The 27,169-nt window shown below is 32.3% G+C and overlaps 2 protein-coding genes across 6 annotated transcripts in view; both read right to left on the bottom strand.

Moving 5' to 3' along the window:
- The window catches only part of LOC135959048 (mucin-17), a 66,198-nt gene that overhangs the window by 5,701 nt on the left and 33,328 nt on the right, over positions 1 to 27,169 (bottom strand). For both annotated transcript variants that reach the window (XM_065510048.1, XM_065510047.1), the window contains 4 exons: positions 9,506 to 9,837; positions 6,988 to 7,064; positions 6,713 to 6,918; positions 327 to 6,380 (listed from right to left, as the gene is read on the bottom strand). In XM_065510048.1, the coding sequence (XP_065366120.1) occupies positions 327 to 6,380; positions 6,713 to 6,918; positions 6,988 to 7,064; positions 9,506 to 9,672 (6,504 nt within the window). In that variant the 5' untranslated portion in view covers positions 9,673 to 9,837. The remainder of the gene's footprint in view (positions 1 to 326; positions 6,381 to 6,712; positions 6,919 to 6,987; positions 7,065 to 9,505; positions 9,838 to 27,169) is intronic.
- Positions 21,546 to 27,169, bottom strand: part of Pfrx (6-phosphofructo-2-kinase) — a 35,973-nt gene continuing 30,349 nt past the window's right edge. For 2 of the 4 annotated variants that reach the window (XM_065510052.1, XM_065510051.1), the window contains exon 2: positions 21,546 to 24,858. In XM_065510052.1, coding sequence (XP_065366124.1) covers positions 23,096 to 24,790 — 1,695 coding nt within the window. In that variant the 5' untranslated portion in view covers positions 24,791 to 24,858 and the 3' untranslated portion in view covers positions 21,546 to 23,095. Of the gene's footprint in view, positions 26,091 to 27,169 lie in introns of all 4 variants that reach the window. The other 2 variants (XM_065510049.1, XM_065510050.1) reach the window with 1 other exon arrangement.

The following is a 27,169-nucleotide window of genomic DNA, read 5'->3' as shown; positions in this document are numbered from 1 at the left end:
TGTTGCTAATAACTTAATAACTTTTAGTCAGATTTCATTTTCATTAATGCTAACGAATCTTAGGTTAGAAAAAGAAAAAGAATATTTCAAAAAAGGAATCTTCCATTTTCCAAAAAATTTCATTAATTTGGAACGGGTAAGTCCGTGGTCTAGTTGAACAATTTTGTTTCCTCCCTATTATAGAATTATTTTGCACATGGGAACTGTAAGTCTTTTAACACGCATAAAATTTTTAAATTTTTCCAGAAAAGAGAAAAAAGTTCAATATTTTGGTCACAAAAAAAAAAAGCAATATTAAAACTATTTAAAAACTTTTGCACACTTACCGCTTGGAATAATTCGTGGTATAAGTTATCGTGGCTTTGTAGAGGCGGTGGCTCGGAGAAGCTATCTATGCTGGCCCTAGAATGATCTTGTCTACTTAAAGGTCTTATCCTTTGTAGGGGCGGTGGTCCACCTGCTGTACTCGCTGGCGGTTGCTGTTGTTTTGGACGTTCAATTATAAAGGACGTAATGTTATCTTCAATCGATAATTTACGTTTGGTAGTTGGTATTAGTTTTCTATTAAGTGTTAATGGATTATGATTCAAAGCTAAAATATTTTGATTTCGATGGCTGTTCGAGAGCTTAGTCTCAATGGCCGGCAATGTTAGTTTCCGCTCAGCCGTACGTTTAACAGTTTTGCTCACTGGTAAAATAGATTCAAAATCGAGGGCTTGCTTTTTACACGCTACTCCCTCTTTTGTATCAGAGATTTCAAAACAAATCGTTTGACGTCTTTTGGCGGGAGGCAATTGTCTATGAAAGGACTCTTTAAATATTTGATTCCAGGAGTTTTTAGCTGCCACCACCGTATACGTTGCCAAAGGTTCAAATTGTAAAGGAGATTCGGTTACAGTTGGTACATCCTGTTTGATTTGTTGATCTTCGTGAACTTCTTCAATGATATTGTTAATAAGATCTTCGGCATTTATACCATCTTCTACAGAACTATTGGGTACATCCTCTTCCACCGAGTGGCTGTGATTGACAATACTATCGAATTCAATAAGAAACTCTTCGGCTGCTTTGTCGGCATCAGTTTGTAAAGTATTTGTTTGTGCTGCGTTAGGTTGATTAGGCATTTCTTTAGGTTGTATAACCTGAAATTCTTTTTCTAAAAGTGTGTCTTTTTCCTCCATCTGCAGAGTTTCTTCAATAATTATATCCTTTTCTTGGGATACAGATGGGGGAGTTGCCAAAACAACATCACTCTCAATGATAACCTCTTTTTCGGGAGTTACCTGAGCCGGTATATTGTGATCACATTCAATAATGCCCTGCGGTGTTGAGGGTTCACACTCGATAATCAAATCTTTTGCCTGAGGTGTTGCAGGTGTTTGCATAGGATTTTCATAAACCTCATCTATAAAATTGTCCTGCGGTGTACATGGCATTGATATGTTATTTTCTAACTCAACTGTCATATCTTGGACTTGTGGTTGTGGTGTTGCAGGTTTCGTCAATGTTTCACATTTATTTGTGGATACCTCTGATTTGGGTGTTATGGGACGGGAGGGAGCCTCGTTTATGTGTTCCGTTTCTTGGGGTGTTAAGGGGCATGAAATCATATCGTTTAAAGGCTCATCTTCTTTGGGAGTTTCAGGTCGAACAATTACCTCGTCCAAGACTGGTTCTTTTTCTTGGGGTATTAATACAGGCATAATTAGTTCGTCCGTGTTTCTATTTCCTTTAGGTGTTAGGGGACGAATCGTTATCTCAGTTTCTGACTCAACAATTGTTTTCGTTTGTTGTTGGGTATTTAAAAGCTGACTTAGATTTTCACTTTCTATTACTACTTCACTCTCCTGGGGTGTGGGTGGTGGTACTCCAGGAGAGAAGGGATTCTCTAACCCTTGTTCATTGTGCGTTTTACTCGTATCCAACGAATGTTTTATACTTGAAGTAGATACATAGTTATCTACATTTTCTATACTATTCACAATTATTGTAGGAGTTTCCGCAGTTTCTACAGCATCAACGTTTGGAGTCTGATCTGCTTCCATCATTTCATTGTTCTCAAGATTGGATTCTATGTTATTAGTGGTAGGGGAAGGTGTGTTCTCTGTAGCAGCTGTATCTAGTTCTTCATCAGCAAAAATGCTTGATTCTAGTTCGTTTTCATCGGGATTTGTTGCAGCTACTTCGGGCATGCTAATTTCAGTTGTGGTAACATAGGTGGGACTGTTAGTTATTGCACTAGTATTATCCTTGTCGGCTGTTGTTTCGGTTTCAACTTCCATTGCAGCCATGTTATGTGTCTCCTTAACATTAGATTCTTCCATGTTCTCACCATCTGCTGTTATTTCTTCAGGTGTTGTTTTTGATTTTAGTTCCTCATCTCGGCTACATTCTTGTTTATCTTCTTCTGCTTCAGGAATTTTGTTAAAATCTTCTTTATCAGTTGTCTCTTCTAAATCGTTGTGTTCACTACTTTCTTCACTCTGTTCAGGATTATCCAAACTTGCCATACAATTATCTTCTACTTGATGTTGTTTTGCCTCTGAAGACTTCTCGAATGAGGAATTTGAATCTCCCTTGGAGTTTTCATTATTTTCGGCAACAATTGTGTCTTCCTTATGATTTTCTAAATCATTTTCCAAATCTGTGCCTACAACTTCTTCAACCTGCTGAGTTTCCTTAACGCTCTCCAATGAGATACTTTTTTCAATAACTTTTGAAGCCTGATTGTCTATTGATAAACGTGTTTTAAACAGCTCACTGACATTACGACGCGGAGTAATTTTGACATGACGGCTTTTAGGGCGAATTCTGCCTCCGCTTTTGTCAAGCGGCGATGTGAATGGCATTAAAACTTCTTGGGACTTTCCCAAATTATTTTGGAGGTTAGTTGTAGTGTCGTCTACACTTAAACGTTGGCGTTTAAACGATTTTGGTTCTGTCTGTAAGACATCTGAGTCCATACTAAAACGCCGTTGGTGCAACAGCTTTTGGTTGGACTTTACGAAAATTTCTGGTATACCTTTGAACATATTTTCTTTTATTTCTCCATTAGGTTCAGTTTTCCCGACAATTGCAACTGTTTCTTCGTGAACGGTTTCTTGCGAATTTTCTTCCTGTGATTCTGTTTCAGGTGTATCAGTTATTTCCTGTTGAGGCGTCTGATTGCCCTGGAATCTAAATGTAGGTAAACGTTCATCACTCAGCATTGATGTTGGAGAACCAAATTCTGCCCCAGTATCGGAGGCACCCATACTACTATTTTCATCGGTGGGTGTTGTGGTAATTAAACGTGTGTCTCCATTACCATCAATGTTGGGCTGTAATTCTTGTTCATGGTTTGAGTCAATTGCAAAAGCATGATCGAACAGCTGATCTGGTGATTTTACACGTATTTTAAAAACATTTTCCGAACTTTGTTGCTGATTAAAATTTTTATCAATATCATCTTTAGTTTCAGTCATAGTTATTTTCAATTGCTTATCATTATCTATTTCATCATTTATGTTTTCTTCAGTTGATTGTGGAATTTCAGTTTCTCTAAAGGACTCCTCTTTTAAATCAGCTTCTAATTCTGTCTTCGACAGCTTAGAGGTTTGGTTTTCTGAAATAATAACATTATTTACTGGTATATCATTTATTTCCTTATCGGCCGTTTCAGCCACAGCAGACTCTGGAGTTTTGGGCGGCTTTTTATTATCGTCAGTATCAAACTCAATTTCCTTGAATTTCTCAACATCTGCACAGTTTTCATTGCCGTCTTCTACAAGATCATCTTGCTTTACTTCCTGTTCAGCAACTTGTTTCACCTCTTGTTGCTCTGCTGTAACCTCTTGGTCGTTTAATGGTTGGCTAGTGTAGCTATCATCGTTGTCTACATTGTCCTCTTGTTCTATTGGCATATTCTGTGTGGATTCCTCTTCATTATTAGTATTTGCATCCGTATTGTCTGAAGCTTTTTCTTTGTCCATTTGTTCTTTTTGGATTTCAGATGTGTTATAGTCGCCATTAGACACCTCTGAAGAGTCTTTATTTCCCCCCGTTAAATCTTGATTCTCTTTATTTTCATTTGGCGTTAATTGCTTCTCCTCCAAATACTTTGGTAATTCAGCGTTTGAGCTATTCAGCGTTTGAGCTTCCTGGATAGAATTTTCCACTAAACAGTTATTGTTAGACAAATTATCCTGATCGGGTATTAAAATGAGTTCTTTATCAGTTGTGATTTCAGATTCTTGCTGCAAGTTTCCTTCATTCTTATCATTGTCATTGTTAACAATTTCTTCTAAAATAGTTGGGGTTTCATCGGAATTGTATTGTTCTGTGGTTGCTGCAGCGGTTGTCAAAGATGTTTGCTGCATGTTAGATTCATTCTTATCTTGGTCATTGTTAACAATTTCTTCTACAGTTGTTGGGGTTTCCATAGATTTGTTTTGCTCTGTGGTTGCTCCAGCATCAACTGTAGTTGTTGACATAACGTCCCCATTTGTTTTTTCCTCTGTACGAGTTTTATTGCGAGATTTAAATATTCGCTTTCCTCTCTCTTTTATGGGCAAATCTTTGACTGATATACTTTCTTCAAAACTACTGGTATTTAACAAATCCGCTACTGGTGGCTGTGTTTGCTCTAACAGTGATTCGATTTCCGCTGTTAAACGCTGATCTTTTTCGGCCAATTCTGCACGACTCTTGGCCACAATATCTTCACGTAATTCATCTGTATTAGACGATATACTTTGTAGTTTCTCCACGGATAAATATTTCTTTTTGAAATGTGAAATTGTAGTGTTGGTTGTTTCTTGTTCATCTTCATCCTCTTGAAAATCAAAACACGATAGAGTGGTAGTGGATGTGGCAGCAGAGGCTGATTTATCATTTACCAAGCCAACAGCGGAATCATTATCTTTGGATTCCGTCACAATGATATCTGTGGGATTTTTCTGAGATTTGGAAATGTCTTGTTGCTCTTCGTCATCGTTAATGGTGATAATTGTAGCTGATTGTTCATCTTCGATGATTTCTACAACTGAAGAGTTTGAACTGTCCAAATCTACCGCCATACATTTGTTAGAATGCTCAACTTTATCGGCTTGTATAACCGACAAGTCACTATTAAAATCTTGCAGCACCACATCCCGACGATCTTTTTTTGGTATATTGCGTATACGCCCGGTAGAAGCTGGTGTTGATGTGACTACTGGTGTCGATGTTAAGACTACGGCAGTAGCGTTATCTTGCTCATTTACTGTTTCCGAAATGCATTCATTACTCTCTGCATTTTCCAATATAACGCTGTCTTCCACAACAATGGCATCGTTTGGTGTTTCATCATCATCACTCCAATCGGCCAACAACATTCTACGTATATCTTCCGCATCCCTTTTGCTGTTTGCAGAATGTGCTGTTGACGGAGTAGTAGTTGCTGTTTCAGTTTCCTTATCAGCTAAGCATACAACATCGGGATCAGCTACCACAACAGGTGTCGTCTTTTCTGGCAAACTCTCCTCTTGCAGTTGCAAAGAGGAATACTCTCTCTTTTTGGGTATTTTTTGTATGATCTTTGTCTCCGATAAATCAATACATACCATCGTAGATACTTTTCCTGTTGTATTTTCGTTTAAATTTTTACAATGACGTAGCGAGCGCCTTGATTGTTTTTCCTCTGCCGAGGGAGAGGTTTCTGAGTCACTGGTACAGAAATCTGAGAGTATAGTAGCATAAGCACTTGCTTCCTTTTTTTCTTTGACTACTGTCTTTTTACCAGTTTTCGATTTGTTAGTTTTTCCCTGGCTGGTTGGTGTTTGAGTCTTTGAAATTCTATTATTTTTATCTTTAGGTGTTAACGGTGTTATTGCAGTTTCTACTGCATCTATTGCTGCAGCATTGGTTTCGGGTGCAGGTGTTGCTCTTGTGTTTGTTTCTTTAACTGGTATAGACGTTCTAGTTGTTCGTGTTGTGCCTGTTACCGTCGTTGTGTTTGTATTTACTTTGGTTTTACTAATAGTCTTGTTCTTATTGACAATTTCATTTTGCTTTGATTGATTTGTATTCGTTGTTGTGGCAACTGCAGTTCCTACTGTTGCCGGTGTTGATTTCGCATTAGTTGTTGTGGATGATGATGATGATGTATTGATGGAACCCAAAGAATTTCTGTTGCTATGCATTTTACGATGCAATATCATGACATTTTGCCGCACACTGGTAAAGTCGCACATATTACACTGGTAATTACTCATGTTGGTAGAACCAGTAGTGTTTGCGACATTTTTGGTTTTATTGTTAGGTAGTTTCGACGTAGTTGACGTTTGTGATCCATGTTTGTCATTATTTAACGACTCGTCATTACGATTTTGTGTTATATTCAATATTTTTGTTATAGAATCCTGTGGAAAGACAAGACAATGTTTTTGTTTATGTTAAAAACTACGATTTTAAAAGTGAATATATTTACATATGTATATAAAAAATTATTAATATTATTTATTTATGGAAAGTGATTTTGTTAACCTACCACCCACCAAAATAAACCCTGCATTGTTTTATATTTTCCAAAATATTTTGGGTCTAGTCATAACCGCCCGTGAACTTTACCATTTTTAAAAAAGATTTTTTTTTTTAACATATACAAATTGGAAAACATTATAAAACAACCCCAGGTTTATTCTGGAGGGGTAACTAAAACACTTTTTTCTGTGAGTCGATGTAATATACTTACACCACTACGCCGTTTTTCTCGATATTCTGTTCCATCATAGTAATCATCACAGGTGCGTATTAATGGTTGACCCAATATTGCTTTCACAATACTATCTGGTCGATCATTTATTATTAAGGAAGATTCCTTAGGATGTGTTAAACGCTTAGCCATCTCCACATCATTAGGAAACTTTTCCATAAAAGAGTTGCCACTATTATAAAGTGCTGCAATTAAAAAATACATTTTCAATATTTTGATTGTTTTCATTTTTGAAAATTAAATATTTTACTTACAGTAACCCTTTCGTATAAATTCCTCCTTTTTTGCACATTGAAAAGGGAATATTTGCTTGCTGCTGCGAACATATTCACTGAAATTAATTTAGAAAATAAATATTTTTGTTAAAACAGTAAACAAGGTGTAAAATCGTTTATTAAATTGAGCAACAGATATATTTTGGATTTTTGAGCCGGAATATTATTAGCCAAGTGACCTTCTCTTACCATATTTTTTTTAAAACTTTGGATGATAGTAAGACTGTTCACTATTTTCAAATCTTAGTATGTACATAAAAAAATATCATTGAAAAATATTTGACACCAAATTGACACTTGTCGATTCATATTTATATTTATGTATTAGTTTTGGATCCATATTGATAATGGAATGGATTAAGATATGTCGGTCTGGTGGAAACTGCTGGTAACCTAACGACATACATGTGTTATAAATGGCTGAGATAAAAATTTAAACCCTCAACTAAATCGATTTCGTACCCATAATTTATAAACAAAAATTAATGAAATTTCGAAAAAAAAAATTCTAGAAAATCTAAATCTAGAAAATTTAATTTAACGCATAATACGATGAAATTCGGGATATATTGGACGGGTTTTCACAAAAAAGGACTGCCTGGTTTTCATATTAAATCGGGCTCTCCAAATAATAAAGCACTCTAAGTCGAAGTGTTTCTACGTAAAAAAAATTGTTATCAGGAACAACGACACCTCTCTTTCGCAGTTTACTTTTTATTATGTTCCAATACCTTTAGATAGGGTGACACTGGGGACATTTGTTCGATTTAGATGTTTTTAATGGGCGTATGACTTAAAAATACGGAATTTTTTCAAAGGTTTAGCTTTTATTTTGAAACATTTGTACAATACAAATTTATTTAAATTATTGGCCATTGCTAGCTATGACTTTTTCTACCTTTCTGGCAACATATGGATTCCGATCCAAAAACGAATCAAGCCAATCGGATACTCTGTTCCAAAATAAAGTGTATCCCAGAGAGAGCGTTCTACATCGATAGAAACAAATAGTAGTCGGACGGGCACGGTCTGAACAATAAGGCTGGTGAGGCAAAACTTTCCAACCACTTCATTCTAAATAATGTGGCTGAACTTTGTCATGATGGAATATTACAGTTTCATGTCTAGCCGCATATTCTGGACGTTTATCGGCCAATGCTCGCTCCAAACGAATCAGTTGCGTTCGGTACATGTTGCCTTTGATAGCCTGTTCAGATACTGAGAATTTCCTTACCGCAATGGATATTTGGCTTTGGTGTTGAGTCGGTTGGTTGGCCAGGCTTTACATACGATCTCTTACGCTTCGAGTTATCGTAATGGATACATTTTTCTTCGCATGTAATGATTCGGTGCAAACATTTTCTTTTATAGCGTTCAAGCATCATTTCGGTCATGCAAAATCAATTCGTATGGTAACCAATTTCCATGCTTTTGGATGAATCCTGCTAACGGTTTTAAAATACTGTTTGAGTAGCTTCCAATGGTTTTGCAAGCCCAGGTTGAGTTTGCTTCGATATTTTCGAAGCCAAAAAATGATTTGTTGTTTACACTATAATGATCAATAACTATAAGTGAAAATAAATGACAGATATGTACCGCGTTCAAAAGATACGTCATCTATTGTAAATCCCGCATTTTTAAGTCATACACCAAATAATATATTCAATATTTTGATCAACGTGTAGTTGGGTGGGTCATCCATCGATTGAGAGCCGAATATTTGACCTCATCGTAATGCATCCACAAGTTATCAGCCGTTCAAGAGCCGAACTACAGGTCTTGTGGGACTATATTCACTAGCTACTCTTAGCCAATCTAGTTTGCCGATTGAGAGCTTAAGAATTCATTTTGCTGGATTGTACTGGTCGTTTATCGTTATAACTTAACAGTTTACAGGAATAAAAACTGAAACACACGGTTTCGGATTAGGTCAGAATTTTAGTTTCGGTCAGTATTTGGGAAAAATTTGTTTAAATAATAATCAAAGAAGAACTTCACTGACAAAGTGTCTGCCACACAAGATATTTGCTACCAATTTCTTCTACGCAAATAGGTATTTCAGAAGCTGGAACTTTTTCTAGATAATGTTTAGATGAGCTGCCCTATGATTTTTACCAATTCCAGTTGGGTTTTGAATTGAACTATTTTCTTTTGTAATTGGATTGAAAATATTTAAAAGTACTTATTTAAAACATTGCTGACGTCAGTTCATTGTCATTTTAAGTACTTGGCTATATCTATTCGGCATTTTTGATCCTTTTGTCTAATGTAATTTACAGCACTTTTCTTGATTCAGTATTCGGATTTTTAGACAGATTGAACATAATTTAGTTTGATAACATTTTTATGATGATGAGAAATATTTATCTAAACAATCTTTAATTGGATCAACTGTACTCAAACTAGGGTACTTAAAATCGTTCTTAAATTTTGAATACATTTAACTATAAAAATTGGCCATCAAAAATGCATAGGAAAAAATTGTATATATACTTACTATGTACTTTCATTGAAAAACTTGACCACACAATAGGGTACACGCTTCAAATGTTTGATCAGTCCCTCCGGATGACGATTTGATCCAGTCACCTCGCCCGGCCACCAATTATTTCCCAATTTAACCCATACTATATCACCATCCCTGTAGACTTTGTCCTCAGACATAATGTTTGATTAAGGTCTGTCCTTAATGAAATAATTAAATATATATAAAATATTTTTTTTATTGATTAACTGATGATGTTGCTGTATTGGTTGATCTGACGCCGAAATGGTCGTCGTTTTAGTCATATTCATGTGCCATGGATTTACATTTTATTAGTGTTTATGCTGCAAAAATATTGATAAATTAATTAATAAAGATTTATAGATTATGGGACACAAGTATATTAGATATTTTATAAAATTACAGCATCGTTTTTGAAATTCTATTGGAAATTGTTACTTAGTGATACAAATATTAGAATGAGTAATAAATTTAAATTAAAAGTTTTGTGAATACTTATCTTATAGGGGGATCACCAAACCATCTGTATTATGTGCAGCATCGAGATAGTATAAAAAATATTAATAGCCAAAAAATGAGAACGCGACATAATTAAAGTAATGTTGCAGTAGCATTAAGGGAACTATTAAAATTTATAATAGTAGTAAAGTATATGGTTTAAAATATTAAAAATTAAGATTATTTATATTTGATGTACATATATTTCCATTTCAATTATTTCATCTTCATTTCTGTTCTTAAAAGAAAATTAGTACATCAAATTAGAAAATTAATGTAAAAAACCTGATAAGCCATATAAATAAAATATTGAATAAATCTATTTTAAAATTTATTCAATATTTTATTTATATGGCTTATCAGGTTTTTTACATTAATTTTCTAATTTGATGTACTAATTTTCTTAAAAGATTGTTGAAGTTATCAAAGGTTTAAAAACAATATTTAATAAACTTTTGTTAATCTTAAAATTTGTTTACATATAGTACAATGAGTAAGTGTATATTATAGAAAAAACTATTATGAAATGATAACCTTTTATTTATTTTGATTCAAATCGTTTTCGTATAATGCATCTTAAGGTACAATGTAGCACAAAAGTATCTAGTTTGCAAGACTACCATTGCAAAAATGCTACAGTTTGAAAGACCACAACAACAATATACAGTGGTTGACAATACAATAGAAAATGTTCTAAATGTTCAATTAATAGGTCACAATCCAAAAAAAAATTAAGAAATTTGTACTTTCTTTAGTATAAATAATAACATTATTAATTATATTCTGGTATTGACGAAACGATGGAAAAAATGATATGGCATTTTTAGAGACTCAGTATTTTGTTGGATATATGTACCTTGATTTTTCAACTGAAAGTATCAATCGTATTCTTTGAAATATTTCGCTTCTGTTAAAGCTTCATCATGGTATAATTTAGAGTCTGTATTTTGCGATCTAAAATCTCCCATAGGTTTTCTATGGTATTGAGATCAGGCGATTGATCATGCAACACGTAGCTCATTGGATTGTAACCACTCGGTTATAATTCTATAGGTGTGTTACAGCCACATCGTATGAATACCTAACATTATGTGTGTGATGATAAATATGCCGAGATAAATACGTTTTTGAAAAATATCGCATGCGATAAAAAAGTACTCAAAAAATAAAATAGGCATATTTACATAAAATTTTAAGACTTTTGAAAAAATACATTAAGGTTTTCATTTCAAACACTTTTACACAACAAAAACATGAACAAAAATTCCACAAAAAATACAACTTTTTTTTCTTGTTTTTGTTTTTTAAAAGTGTAAAAAAATCAGAGTGTAATTTTCCATTTCTTTGAAATGAATACCCACATTATTTGCAGTAAATTTATAATTTCTATAAATAATTTTTTCAAACTTTCTTTGTGAAAAATGTCTCAGTTCTCTCACAGTATCCACTGTGAGCAAATTCTACTATCTGAATGAATAAAACCTAGTCGGGATGAATATCAGTTTCGTTCGCTACAGGTTCCTTGTGATATTCTGATCAGATTTCAGCAGCTCATAATGAATAAGAACTCCCACCAAATACAGATAATTACCTTAGCGCCTTCGATATTTGGAGTTACGCTTCCATTTTGCATCGCAAGTAATGATTCGTTACAAAAATGATTTTCTTTTATAGCGTTCATGCATCATTTCGGACATGCAAATTTGTTCAAGGTATCTCGGCTCCAATTCGCTTTTGGACGAATCCTGCTGCTCGCAAACGTTTTGGAATTGCTGCTTGAGTAGCTCCCAATGATTTTGCAAGCTCTTGTTGAGTTTTACAACAATCTTCATGGAGTAATGCGCCCAAATCTTGGTCTTCAAACTTTTTTGACTGACCTGAACTTCTGAACCACATAAACCATCTCTCGCACGTTGAAACCGATTCACCATAAGCATTGGTGAGCAATCGGTGAGCTTCTGTGGCACTTTTTTTTTTAAATTAAAGAAGTAAAGCAAAATTTCTCGCATATGACGCTTTGTTGGTACAAAATTCGACATTTTCGAAGCAAAAAAAAACTTTGTTTTTTACACTATAATGTTCAATAACTAAGTGAAAGCTCATGTTTTTGAAAACTGAAATTACAAAATATACACCCTTATAGTTGGCGTAAACGTCATACGCCTACAACTGTTTCGTACTAGATTAAAGATAAAATGCAAACTGTTTCACTACGTCTGAGTACGAAACTGTCGTAGGCGTATGACGGTTACGCCAACCACGATAAGGGGGATAGTTTTTAGAAAAAAGTTTCCATTGTATTGTCACTCACTGTAAATGAAACTGTGATTTGCTACACTTGAGATATTTTGCAAGACTTTAAATCATTGCAAACACGTCTAGCCATACATGCAAGACCAAAACACCTTATTAGCCGTATATACACATTTGCAATACCAGTTGCAAAACCGTTGTATGTCTTATTTCCAAACGAATATAGCGTTAATGCCACCTCTTTCCGTAGGTTTTTATTATTAAAGAATAAAGAACTTTATATATGTACGTATTTTGATTTTCTTATTGTGAGCTGCAGCTTGATGCATATTTACAAAAGTGTAGCACTTGCGTATCTCTCTATATTTTGCTAACATACAGTAAAAATTTACTCTATCATTATGCAAATGTTTTGATTCCAGACCATTAGCACAAACTTGTGAATAAAGCTACATCATTTTAGCTACTATTGTAAATATACTACGAAGAGTTGTCACTACGTCTGATTTACTACACGTGCAATAATTTGAACAAATAGAACAAATTAAATTTTGGTTCCCTACATATGATTGAAAAATACTTAATTTTGTGCATAGAACATAGTGAATGATCTTGTTAGGTATTTTAATCTCTCTATTTAATTAAATGTTTAGACAGATTTTGTATCCCTGATTTAAATCTTTCATAGAAATCAAAAATCATCTACAATATGTTTGTGGTATTCATAATATTCCAAAATATTGCTGGACGTAATTTATCTAAGAGAACATATACACTTTAAAGCAACATGCCCATTTCATAGCACAATTGTGCAGCTAACCACACACATATTCTTATTCTCTTTGATTTAGTAGTCACTGAGACAACGACGAATGAACATGCTATTTTTTTACCATTTTTTATTTATTTTTTTTAAATTTTTGTTTATGATCACTGAAAGAATTGGATTGTTTAATATATTTCGAACTTTAACAAATCATTAAAGTTTTGTCTATTTTTTAACCTCAATTTCAGGGAGCCGAAATAACTGTTATTTTTTTTAAATAAGCAATTGGTTATAGAAAAAATAACTGCAAAAAAATAGGTCCCATAATAACAATTATAAATAACTCAAACAAATTTTAGTCTATGATAACCATTATGAAAAATTTTAATTTTAACCGTTATGAAAGATTTTTATTTTTTTTGGTCTTCAATAATCATAATGAAATATTTTTATTTATTTCGGTCTCTGATAACCATTATGAATGATTTTTAATTTTTTGGTCTTTGATAACCATTATAAAAAATTTTTATTTTTTTGGTCTTCGATAGACTACAGCCATTACAAATATTTATACCCTACACCACCATAGTGATATAGCGTATAGCGCCCCAAGGATGAAGTCTATTGAATTTGGTTAGAATCGGTCTATTATTTCTCCTAGCCCCCATACGATTGTCCTATCTAAAAATAGATAAACCCTCATAAATATCTTAGTTATATAGATATCAAAACCAAATTCAGCACAAATAAGTTTTATATAAGCCGAACTCTCACTACTAAATTTTGTGACGATTGGTCCATAATTAGTCATAGCTCCCATACAAGGCCCACTTCCGAAAAGCATTTTAACGAGTATAGATTTCTTAAAAAAGTTGGTATTAAAATAAAATTTAGCACAAATAACTTTCATATATACAGAAGACATGTCACTTCATTTTATGCCGATTGGTCCATAATTAGTCATAGCTCCCACATATTGCACATTTTAAAAGAAAACTGTTTTTAATCATAAATATTCTTGATTCTTATGAAATTCTGAACCAATTTATCTTTCTCTGTCTATTTTAAAATACAAGAAAACCAGGTCCATGCGACCAAAAAACTTTGTTGGTACTCATAATGTTTATGGAAGACCAAAAAAAATAAAAATCTTTAATAATAGTTATCAAAGACCTAAAAAAATAAAAATATTTTATAATGGTTATTGAAGACCAAAAAAAATAAAAATATTTTATAATGGTTATTAAAGACCTAAAAAAATAAAAATATTTCATAATGGTTATTGAAGACCAAATAAAATAAAAATCGTTTATAATGGTTACCAAAGACCAAAATAATATTGGTTATTTTTAACTGTTATTCAGGGACCATTTTTAAAAAATTCTTGATAAACAATTATTTCAGGATTTTTTCCAATATTGGTTATAACAGTTATGTCCCTGCTCAATTTACTTCTGTGAACAATTTTTATTTCAGATTTGAAATGATTTTAATCAAAACAATGTAAAACCATAAGTAAAAAAAAATTACATATTTTAAATATTTACAAATTTGTCGAAAATGTTTAATACCTAACTCTCCAATAATGAGCTATGATAATATGTCGCCGACAATATGATTAAGATTGTTGACTTGATTATACTCACCAACACAAATACTGTTTTAGCTTTGGACATCTCTGCTTTAAAGCAATGATTTTTTGGAAGTTATTTCTGATCCATAATGATTGTGACGTTATTGAAGGCTGACATAAGTAATGTGTCAATGATCTGTTATCTTCTAGGTTGCTCATACTAAGGAGTGTGTACGTTTAGGTTTATAACTCTGTTTAAACACAAGCGAAATTGATATCATTGTAGTTTTTACATTCGTCACTACTGTCACTATCCTAATTGCTTGCTAAGTTTTTATAAAAATGGAGAATTAGTAAAAAGTATTTGGGAAATTTACAATAAATTTCAATGATAGACGTTTATGGATATTACTAGACCAGCAAGGATGTGTTCAGATGTATTGTTTTTTGAATTGGAAAATTTTTTTGAAGTTAGTGACCATCTGTAGAAATTCGATTAAACAGATTTTAAGTGATACCATACACATATGGCCAATTCACAAGGTCTCGTATCGTGTCATATTGTCATAACGTTGTTATTGCCCTTTCAGGCAAAAAAATTTAATATTACTCTGTAACCAAACAGCATAAATCTGCACCGAACGTCTAAGAGTCGATTAAGCCGAGCCGCCGAGTCGTGAAATATTAGGACATTATGATATGAATTAATTGTGAATTAACCAATAGTGTTGTGATTGTATGAAAGAAAGCTATTTTCTCATCTGCACGTTCAGCATCAACAACCACAGCAAGTAAATGGCTTTTGTTTATCGTCGCTGTTACAAATAAATCCTTTTCCTTTTCAGCAAGTGTTAGTCACTGAAATCTAGCTGGTTTATTTATAAGCATAACCCAAAATTAATTAATTTCATTTGATTTAGCACATGCCAATATACATAGTTCAGTTCCTCTTTTGATTTGTTATCCTAAAGAAATACACATTTTCTCCACATCTCCTAAAATTCTGTTTTAGTTATAATACAGAATATTTAAAGTTTTTTTTCTTGTTCCCAGTGCTGAAGAAAGAACTAGTTGCCGACCCTTCCACTAAAAATATTCCAATGACTCCTCCAAAAGAGTTTTTAATAAATTTTAATGTGAAATTTATTCGTAATTAGTATGATTGATATGATTACGTAAGTATTTTAATGAAAATCATACTTTTTCTAAAAAAAAATGTTCCACCATAAAAAACCTACCTATTGTCCGAGTCTGAAAGAAATTTAAATTAAAAAATTCCAGAATTTTTTTAAAGGATAGATTTCCCCTTGTGGAAATCCTTGATTTTCTTTTCCTGATTGCTTTGATTTTTGTTTTTTAAAAAATAGTAGACACCTATTTTTGAGCACCACATGTGTATATACTAGGGTATTCAATTAATCGGGTTTCAATTAATCGAGGTTTAGATTTATTCGGTTAATAATCGGTTATTTTAAAATTATTCGATTAACCGAATAATTTCTATTTTCATTTTAAATTGAAATTACAACAACAAATAATTTGAGATCATTTTTGTAAACATATCGCCTATTTGCTGCAACAACCTCATAACTCAAAATCCGTGTTTTATGAACTGAGTAATACAAAATATGCGTTGTTCTATAATCTTTCATATGTATGTAGTTTCATCAGTTTTCAAAAAATTCAATTATTTTTTGTGTGAGTGTTTTTTTGTTGTAAACATAAAAATTAAAATTCATGTTTTCTCGTATATTTGATAAGTAAAAATTTGGGTTAAATACAGGTTAGAAAGATATTAAGATCTACTACTTATATTTCTGAAATCGCATGATTTGTTGAAAATTTATTTAAGAAATAGTAAAATGTCATAAAATATTCAAAGGCTTTTTTCTCGAAACGACTTTTTTTTTAAATTATGACGTTGTTGCAGCAAATGAGCGATTTGTGAGTTTTTTAGGATTTAATGAGATCTTCTGAAATAATCTTTTATAAAAAGAATATAATTCAAACGATTTTTTCTTTAGATTTAAAAAACTTTTCTTGGAAAAAAAGTCTCTCGCTGATTGTATATGTTGGAGAAATCTAAAGCAAGATAAAGAATATTCCTTTTTGGATTGTTTTAGATTTTGATTAATTTAATAGTTTCATTTAGTTATGATAAAAGACTCATTTCAAAAAAAAAATGCGTCTATATATGTTAATACTAGGGTATTCAATCGATTAACCGTTAATCGGTTAACCGATTAATTTTGGATGGTTAACTGTTCGAATAATTTAAAATTGCCGATTTTCAAATAACAAATAAACCGATTAATTTGTTTCGATTAACCGATTAATCGAAATTCCATTTTTTTCCACTTTGTGCCGATTTACACCATGACTTTTAAGACGTCGTTTTTTCTTAAATCTCTTTTAAAGTTGCTTTTACTCCACCCCTCTTAAATATCAAAAGAGAATTAAGAACGTCTTAAAAGCCATGGTGTAGATCGACACTTTAACATGTTTTTTTGTATTTATTTTTCCCTTTAAATTCAATTACAAATTTCAAATTAAAATTATATATTTTTTCGAACATCCAAGAAAAATGTTTAGTGAGAATAACAATTGACATATTTAATTTATATGGATTTAAAACTTTGTTTGCATTTACATGTACAGAATTTAACGAAACGAAACTATCAAAAGTATTCACTATCTAAAATAATCCAAAAAGGATACCAATATGTTTAGAAAGAACTAAAAAAAACTGAGATAATGAATATTCTTCATCATGCTTTCGATTTCTCCAACATCTACAATCAGCCAGTTTTTTCCAAGTCAAGTTTTATTAAATCTAAGAAAAAAATCGTTTAAAAGGAAAAAAAATCAATTATATTCTTTTTATAAAAGATTATTTCGGAAGATCTCACTAAAATCCTAAAAAAACTCAAATGTGTATACAAAAAGGATCTCAAATACCATATTTGCTATTATTTTTTGGTTGACTTGTTATGTTTTTGTTTGTCTTTTATGTTTTTGTACACAAAATTCGTGGTTGTATTTTCAATTTAAAATTAAAATAGATATTATTCGGTTAATCGAATAATTTTAAATTAACCGATTATTAACCGAATAAATCTAAACCCCGATTAATTATTTGCTCGGTTAACCGATTAAACCAGAAACCCGATTAATTGAATACCCTAGTTAATACAAACAAAGTTTCAAATACATGTAAATTAAATATGTTAGTAGTTATACATACTCACTAATCATGTTTATTGGATGTTCAAAAATATCTAAGTCTGCTTTTACACAGGGCAAGTTTTCTTGCGCAAGTCTAGAGTTTATAGGAGAGAGAGGCAAGAAGAAAGAAGAGGGGTACACACTTGCTTGTACTGGCAAGTCTCTTCAATTCTCTTTTGTTTTCTCATTTTCACTATGGCGTCTATTAGGTTTTGACATACACAATTGAACAGACTTGCTGTCTTTAAACGGTCGAGCAAGTTTAAAAGGGAATCGAAGAGACTTGCTTCAAGTAAACTTGCTGTGTGTAAAAGCAGACTAATTTTAATTTGAAATTTGTATTTGAATTGAAACGAAAAAAAATGAATTTCGGTTAATCGGTTAATCGACACAAATTAATCGATTTATTTGTTATTTGAAAATCGGCAATTTCAAATTATTCGAACAGTTAACCGTCGAAAATTAATCGGTTAACCGATTAACGGTTAATCGATTGAATACCCTAGTATATACAGTGCCATTCCATAACATGAATTTTGCTATATAAAAACCATTTTTTGGCAAGACCTGACATGTGCTTTGGGTCATTATCTTGCTGGAAGAGCCATTTTAAGGGCATATTCCATTCTGCATGTGGCTTTATAACATTCTCCAAAATATTTACATACAAGTGCTTATCCATATTTTCTTTAATCCAATAAATTGGACCAACGCAATACCAAGAAAAGCACCCCCATATAATAATATTTCCCCAACCATGTTTTAACGTTTTTGGTTTTTGCCATTTTTTGGACGTCTAACCCATGTCATCACTACCAATTAAATTAATGGTCGTTTCGTCCGTCCACTACACATTTTGCCACTTTTTTATATTTTCTGGCCCACACCAATCCTTATGATTGCTCCTGGTTTTAAATGAAATATTGGTAGTGATTCTATTGTAATGTCCGTCACTGTACATATCTAAAGTCGTATTTGATCAAAAAGATTTCGATCCTAAGGTTTATAAGTTTTTAAATACAGTATTTCATATACACATCTGCTCAAAATAATAGATACACCTAATTGGAAAAAATTTAAATGGCGGTAACATTGAAAATTTCCTCGCAAGCGTTAAGAATACATCATATTATTAAAATTTCTATCTGGCAATGTCATGTCAGTCAAAAATCTGGCAACTATTTGCTTTCATGTTGATTTTTAAAAACGAATTTATTTGAATTACAAAAAATTATTTGCTCATAAAAATAGATACACATCAGTAATTTGTAATTTGTTTATATACAATTTTTTTTTTGTGCAATTTTTTGTTCCTATTTACGTGAAACAGTAAGTATAATTTAAATTTTAGCAACAATTTTATAAAAAATAGGACTCTTTTGAAGAAAATGGGACGAAATCATCATTGTACCGAAGATGAGAAAAAAATTGTTCAAACGATGAGAAATCAAGGAAAATCATTACGGGAAATAGCAAAGAGCATAGGAAGATCTTTACATTTTGTCCAAAATGCTTTATCTAAAAAACAAAAAAGAGAAACTCGCGGTAGACCAAAGAAAACCAGTCCAGAAACAGATAGGCGGATCGTCCTTATGGTTAAAAAAGACCCTTTCATATCATCGAAAGCTATTTCTTCGGAGCTATGTAACGAAATCAGTCCACAAACAGTTCGTCGTCGTCTTTTACAAGCTAAATTGCCGGGAAGAATTGCCAGAAAAGTGCCACTAATGCGCCAAAAAAATATCAAGACAAGATTAGAATTTGCTAAAGAGCACTTACAAACAAAAATAAATTTGTTTGGAAACGACTGCCAAAGAAATGTACGCCGACCAAAAGGAAAAGAATTCCACGTTAAATTTACAAAAAAGACGGTAAAACATGGCGGGGGAAACATAATGGTTTGGGGTTGCTTTTCATGGAATGGTGTTGGTCCGATATTCCGAATAGAAGATACCATGAATGCTAGTGGGTATAGAGACATATTGGAAAACGTAATGCTTCCATATGCATCGGAAAATATGCCATTAATATGGACATTCCAGCAGGACAACGACCCAAAACATAGTTCAAGATTAGTTAAAAACTGGTTCTTGGAGAATAACGTACCTGTTTTAAGCTGGCCCAGCCAATCCCCTGATTTAAACCCAATAGAAAACTTGTGGAGTGAATTAAAGATAAGGCTTTCGAAGGAAGTTTTCAAAAATAAAGACGATTTATGGGAGAAAACGCAAAAAATATGGTACGAGATTCCATTGGAGAAGTGTCAAAACTTGTTATCCAGTATGCCCAGAAGAGTGGAGAAAGTTTTACAAAACAAAGGTGGATATACTGGATACTAGCTTTACTTTAATAATAAACTAATTTTTTTAAGATAAAATTTATTAGCTTTTGTTTAATAAGAATTTTTAAAAATGTATCTATTATTATGAGCACCAAATTTTTCGAAATTTAAGAAATTTAATTTACTTTATAATATTTATTATTAATTATGAAATATTTTGTTTTTGTTTTTTACTCTCCTTTTAACTATAAATAAAAATCGACTGAATTTTTTTTATAATTTTACAATATACCATTATTTTTTTTCGTTTTTAAAAAATAAATTTTGGTGTATCTATTATTTTGAGCAGATGTGTAAATATACGATGTCAGAGATGAATTGGTGAAAAACGGCGGTATCTTTACTTCGCTACCAAACTTATCCATTTGTGTATTAATACTTGTCTTTTGGATTAGCTTTATCACGTCTCGATGCATTCTGGAATTTAAATACTATTCCTAAGTTCAAGTTGTTAAACTTTTGTATTTCGGTGTTGTATATGTTTGTATGTCAGTATTCAGAATAAAAGCTGGATTAGCCCACCAGAACAGCTGATCGTTTTCGTGATAAAATAGAATTACATTTGCTAACACTATTGATTTTTAAATGCAAATTAATTGAAAAGAAAATGTGTGTATTTTGAAGAAAGTTAAACCTTTTTAATGTTCTTCTAATGTACATTCCATCAATGTCCGGCTACCCAGACTTAATCCATCTAAAGTTTGCATTTTTCACTTGTTTTATACTTGTTATATGTTTGTAGTAAAATATGATAATTCCTACCCAATTCGGTTTATCTTTCATCATAAAAATAAAATCCTCATGCATTTATATATATTTTATAAAAGATACAAATTTAAAAATTATTTTAATAACTTACCAATTTCTAATTAAAACACAATATTTGAATAAAAAAATCCAAAACCATTTTTTTAAAAACTATAGGCCATGTTCTTCTACATTTCACTTTCACATGAAAATTTTTACTTATTTTGTGTTTCCATTTACTTCTTTTCCTTCATTTTCATGCATGAATCATGTGAAGGATGTGAGCTCAAATAATTTGTAATTTACTTTTTTATGTCAAATATTTGTATAAAATAACCAAAATAGAAAATAAATTAATATGCAATTGAATAAAATTTCATTCGACTTGGAGAACACAAAAACAGGGAAATTTCATATACAATTAGATTTGAAATCACTTCAAAATCTAGAACATGGCCATGTTATTAGGATGATATTTTTGCCAAATATTACAAATAAAAAATATTTGGGTGACAATTTATTTATTGTTCCAGGACCAAATAAATTTGTATAATTCGTGTGTTACTTCTGCAAAAACCTGTAAAATAAATTAAATTTCAACTAAAACAAATAATCATTATACAATTCATTATAATTTTATAAATTTTATTCCATTTATTTATTATTCAATATGATAATGAGAAATTCAATTTTATTTATTTGAAATATAAGTTTTATTTTTTAATTCTAGTACAATGAAAATATATCAGAGACACAATCAAATGTTTACAATTAGGATTTCTTAAGTTTTGATGTACAATAATATAAATATAAGTATGTATTTAATAATGTATATTAAGTATTTTTTTATATATTTAATAATAAGTTTACATGATTTGTTTTTTTATTTTTCTTTAAGTTAACATTTATTTCAGTCGAAAAGTCTTGCCTCTGAGTTTCGAGCACAAAATGAAACTAATATTTAATTATAATATTAAAAAAAAACATAGCGAACAATTAATTAATTATTTATTTAAAAAAAATAGAAGGAAACTTTACACTGTCAAAGGCAGAAAAATGTTCAAAGAAATTATTTTATATGAAATGAAGACAGCAAAAAAGTTTTTTTTAGTTACTTTCAGTCATTCATTTTATATTGTAGAGTTAGATCGATAACTACTTTTTTTTTAAACATATTTTACTAAGAAAAACGTTATTATTTAAGTAAAAAATAAGTTTTAAACAAAAAGGCAGAACTATAATCGTCTGTGGTTTCATATCACAAACATATTAAGATTTTTGTGTCCTTTTTTAACAATTATGATTTTGCCTTTAATTATGTCTATTTTGTATAACACTTTCAAACCCTTGGGGTAGACTTTTTATTTAACTCTAGTTTTAGTAGTTGAGAGATGTGTTTAAGAAGAATATTTTATTTTTCAACATTAAGTTTAAATTTCAACAACAAAATGATTTTCAGGAGGTAATATAATGAATGAAATTTTCTCTATTGTTTAAAATTTAGTTTAAATTTCAATGGCAATAACAATCACCTTGAAAGGAAATATGAACATTATGGTAATGAAAACATATGACACTTACATTAATGCTCATTTAATATATTGTAATAATTTAAACTTTAAAATATTATGGAAATATTTACTAATTTTACTGAAATGGCTTTACGTAGTTGCAAGTACGGTGTAACATATTTCAAAATTAAAAAATAAAAAATATATAAATTTTTATAACAAATCAGATTAACTGAAAATTACAGAATGAAATGAGAACAAAAAATAAACTTTTAAAGAATTTTGAAAGCAAAGTATAGTCTCAGTTTTATGAAGAATCAAAATAAATGATCAAAAGACTATTCAAATAAAATATTTATCATATGACTCAAGACAAATTTTTTGATACAGCTGCCAGTTTGTATTGCAAATATAAAAATCCTTCACACACTTCCAGGAAACTACGTTAAAATCATTTGTTTTGAAAAATATTTGCAAAATGTTGTGTCATTAGTTTGATTAAAAAAAAAATAAAGAAAATGCTGCTATTATTTTAAATGAAAATTTTATTCTAAATTGTAAACGGCGATTGAATATTTCTTCGATTTTATAATGTATTAAAACGATTTGAATGAAACTGAGCCAGCAGTCCACGTTTGATTAGAACGCGTTTGTGTTGGCAACGATGTCACTGACTGATGGCAGCGTTATTTTTAACATTGCCGCCATCAGAAGGGGTAGTGGGTGTGCTGGTGGTGGTGTTGTTTGTGTCTGAGGAAACGGATGCAACCAGGCCATTGCCAAACATACCGCCGTTAGTCGCCTTAGTCACATCATCGCCCACAATCAACACCTTACCCACACCATCAGGAGCTACCAACTCACCGCTTAATCCATCAAGACCTAGTGAAACATCTCCGGGTATTTTCGGCTTGGGACGATGTGTATCGACTGCATCGATGGGCAATTTAATATGTTCCACCTTACAGCCGTAGGCCACCGGTGTCAACTTGATCACAGTGTGTAGGGGCACATACAGATATGGCAATTCATCGGCCGACTTATCAAGGAAGTAGGCAAACAAACAACGTAGTACTGCCTGATGAGAGACTACCAATACATTGCCTTGACGTTCCAATTCCATGATAACGGGCTCTAAACGGGCCACCAAATCCTCATAACTCTCGCCGCGTGGATAACGATAGGCAAATTTATTTTGATCTCTAGCACTAAACTCTTCGGGGAAATTCTCTTTGATCTGCTCATAAGTCATTTCTTCGCAATGGCCAGCATCGATCTCATTAAGAGCCTTCCAACGTTCCTGGGGAGCCCGAACGCCGGCCACTGTTTGTATGGCTCTCTTCATCCAGGAGGTCCAAACACGTAAGCCTTCTATATGCTGTTGTTCGATATAAGCTGACAGGGCTTTGCCATATAAACGACCACGTTCACTTAAATTGGAATCGCCACCTATGAGGCCCTTGAGATTGTGCTCTGACTCACCATGACGGGTGAGGTAAATGGTCCTGGGCGTTATGTGTATATTCATCAAATAATAAACAATGCGAGACTCTACATGGCCCTCGTTATTGTAAACGACAACTTTTTTGCCAGCATTGTAGATTTTCATAAAGCTCAAATGCTCTTCTCTTACCTCATCGATGGGTTGATAACGCTCCTCGTAGTGCTCTATACGCTGAAGGAAATCACGCACTACCAGATCGGTATTCATGTTGATGTAGTCGGGCGAGCTAACCTTTACCTCCTTGATGTTTTGCTCAATGATGCTGGGATCATCACAAATGGATTCGACAAAGAACAAACGGAAGCCATGTTGCTGCACAACAATCTCATGTATCAATTTACGCCTGTCATATGTGGAGTTGGTGGCATCAAAGACAGCCACACTGCCTTGACCACTCAATAGCCATTCGCAGGAATCGTGCAAGGCCTGGTTGGCACAGCGATTGCGTATGGTCATGGCTTCTTCATTGTCGGCGCGGAAGAACTCATGAGACTTGTAGGCGCTAGTGGCATGACGACGATATTCTCCCAAATTAAAGACCCTAGTGGCAATACCAATCCAGTTTAGATAACGGGCAAGTTTCTTGGAGATAAATGTTTTACCTCTGGCGGGCAAGCCGACCATGGCAATGACATGAGGAGTCGACACATCGGAAATGGCTCGCTCGCCACGTATGGGAAACGGTTTAGTCATCACGGTCTCCGAGGTGGGAGGCAGAAGTTTACGCAATTCATCGGGCATTTCACTGGGGCAGACATGCAACTCGTTTTCGATGGCAAGGTCGGCGGTTTTCTTGAGCTGATTAAGCGAAGTGGTGCGCACACGTAAGGAAGGTGAGGTGTTGTAGGGCATATCCATGATGCTGGTAGCTGTCACAGATCTTACTAAAGTCGAATGTGGGATGTGCTGGACGACAGCGGCGTTAGCTGTGGAGGAAAGTAGTAGGGAATTTAAGAGGGTCAGTTGGGTTTGTGATTCTTGATTTTTGAGTTTTTGCTTAATTTGCTCAAAAGTTGGATAAGAACAACAGGAATTGGAGCAGGTTTCCTCTGCCTCGTCAGTGGGAGAGGTAGTAGGCGTACTACCACTACCACATGAGTTCTGAGCAGTGGGTGGCGAAAAATTCAATGAAATTCCCGCAAAGGGCGAGGACGGTGGGGATGGGGTATTAGAATTGCTAGCTGAAGGCGGTGGTGTAGGCGGAGTGGGTGGAGGCGTGGGTGAGGTAGGAGCTAAGGTATGCAACAATGGCGTCTGTTGTAGTGTTATGGTTGCAGAAGAAGTAGATGATGATGAGGATGACTCGGATGTTATCGCTGATGAATTTGCAACTGAAGGTGGAGAAGGTGGTGTTGATGAGATGCTGGCTGATGATGTTAGCGATGATGGTGATGAAGCTGATGATGGTGGTGGTGATGCAAGTGTGATCAATGCAGATGATGGCAATGATGATGACGATGATGTCAATGAGGATGATGATGATGAAGATGATGCGATTGCCGGTTTATGTTGAATGTTATTCATATATATAAAGTTTTATTAAACAGGTGTTGAAAAAGAAATATATATATAGAAATTAAATGAAATACAAAATTTCTGCAATTGTTAGTAATTTAAAAAGGACAATTAGAGTTTATCCAAACGTTCGGTTTTTTTGTTTTCTTTTTTTTTAAAAAAAAAATATCTCCAAAGACAAGACTTTTTTTTACAAACTATAGTTTAAGTATAATGTTTCTAATAAAAGTATAATAATATATAAAATAAAATATACTTTCTCTCCTCTTATCTTCTCTTCTCTATGTCTCACTTCCAAATTAATATCACAATCGTTTTGGCCTTCTTACAGGGAAGGTGGCGATTTCCTTTTTCTTAATCCAAACAAAAAATATCAATATCAATAATAATTTCTATAAAAACAAGAAAGAAAAAAACTTAAACTTAAACCAGTTCAGTACAAGTTTTTCGATTCGTTTCGGTTCACAATCAATGTGACCACTCGCTTCTTAACGGATTTTGTATACTAAAATTATCACAGCACACGCTCTTGGTTCTCGTAGTGGGCAGTCTTAAAACAATTTCTGTTTCTTTCGGGTTTTTTATTTTTTCTTTGAAAAAAATATTTCTTTCACTATTCTCTCTATAAAACAAGTTTGCTTTTCTGCAAATAAAATTATTAAGAAATAAAAGATACAATATTGTTTTTAACAAATGTTGTTGATAAAAGTATTAAAATAAAAAAAAAGTTTTGTGACAATTTGAAGGAGAATAAAATGCGGCGCAATATGTTGAAAGACAGAAACCCCGTGATTTAAAAAATTATAAAAATTTTTATGAAAAGTAAAAGAATTTATGCAAATGAAATAATAATTGTTTTTATTTTTATTTACAAATACATAAATTAGGCGTATAGGGATTGATTTTTTAAAGAAAGTTTAATCATATTAAAAAATTATAATTACTAATTAATTGAATCAAATGATATTGATTAACTGGCGTAAAATATATTTCTAGAATGTGTCTAGAAGTTTTATTTTGCTAAAATAATTATTATCTATTAAACTAATTTAAAAAGTGTGAGAAATTATAATGCTATGCAAATATTCGTTAATTTAACGAGTTGCTCAATTTAATTTGCTACAGTGTAGAAACTAACATTTTGTGAAATTTTCACGATTTATGTGAATACGTGTCCACCAATTTCATATTAACTATATTTCTAAAAAAGTTTTAATTGTGTAAATCAGCAGTATATTTAAATGTAACAAAAAATGCATAATTAAATGGTGGAAATTATATGTATATTTATAGGTGGAGTTTTCACGATGTGTGTTCATGTTTCATGTTGATATTTGGCCAAGAAATTAAGGCTTGTCTCAATTCAAATCCGAAACAAGTTTATATCGATACCATTTATAAGATATTTGTAGAGTCTGGTCAAAACCGAACCTAATATTTGGCTTTATCCGAAACAGACCGAACCTTTTCAAATATAAAATTTTTTTGCATTGAGGACTTCATTAATCTTGTTTTTCTTATCATGAACTGAAAAGTTTTTTTGGGGAACAGTTTTTACACGAAAAAATACGTCTTTGTTTTTCCCTTATAAGTTTCGGTATTTCGACCGAATACTGGTATTATTTGTCTAATAGATATTCAGCCCAATTATGAATAAAAATTCCGCGGGAGTTTTTTCCCATTGAATTTGAATAGGAAAAGTGGGAAAAACTACCGGGGAAT

The sequence above is a fragment of the Calliphora vicina genome, chromosome 4 (genome assembly GCF_958450345.1).
Source record: "Calliphora vicina chromosome 4, idCalVici1.1, whole genome shotgun sequence".
Classification (NCBI taxonomy): domain Eukaryota; kingdom Metazoa; phylum Arthropoda; class Insecta; order Diptera; family Calliphoridae; genus Calliphora; species Calliphora vicina.
This window is presented reverse-complemented; position numbering and strand designations above follow the sequence as displayed.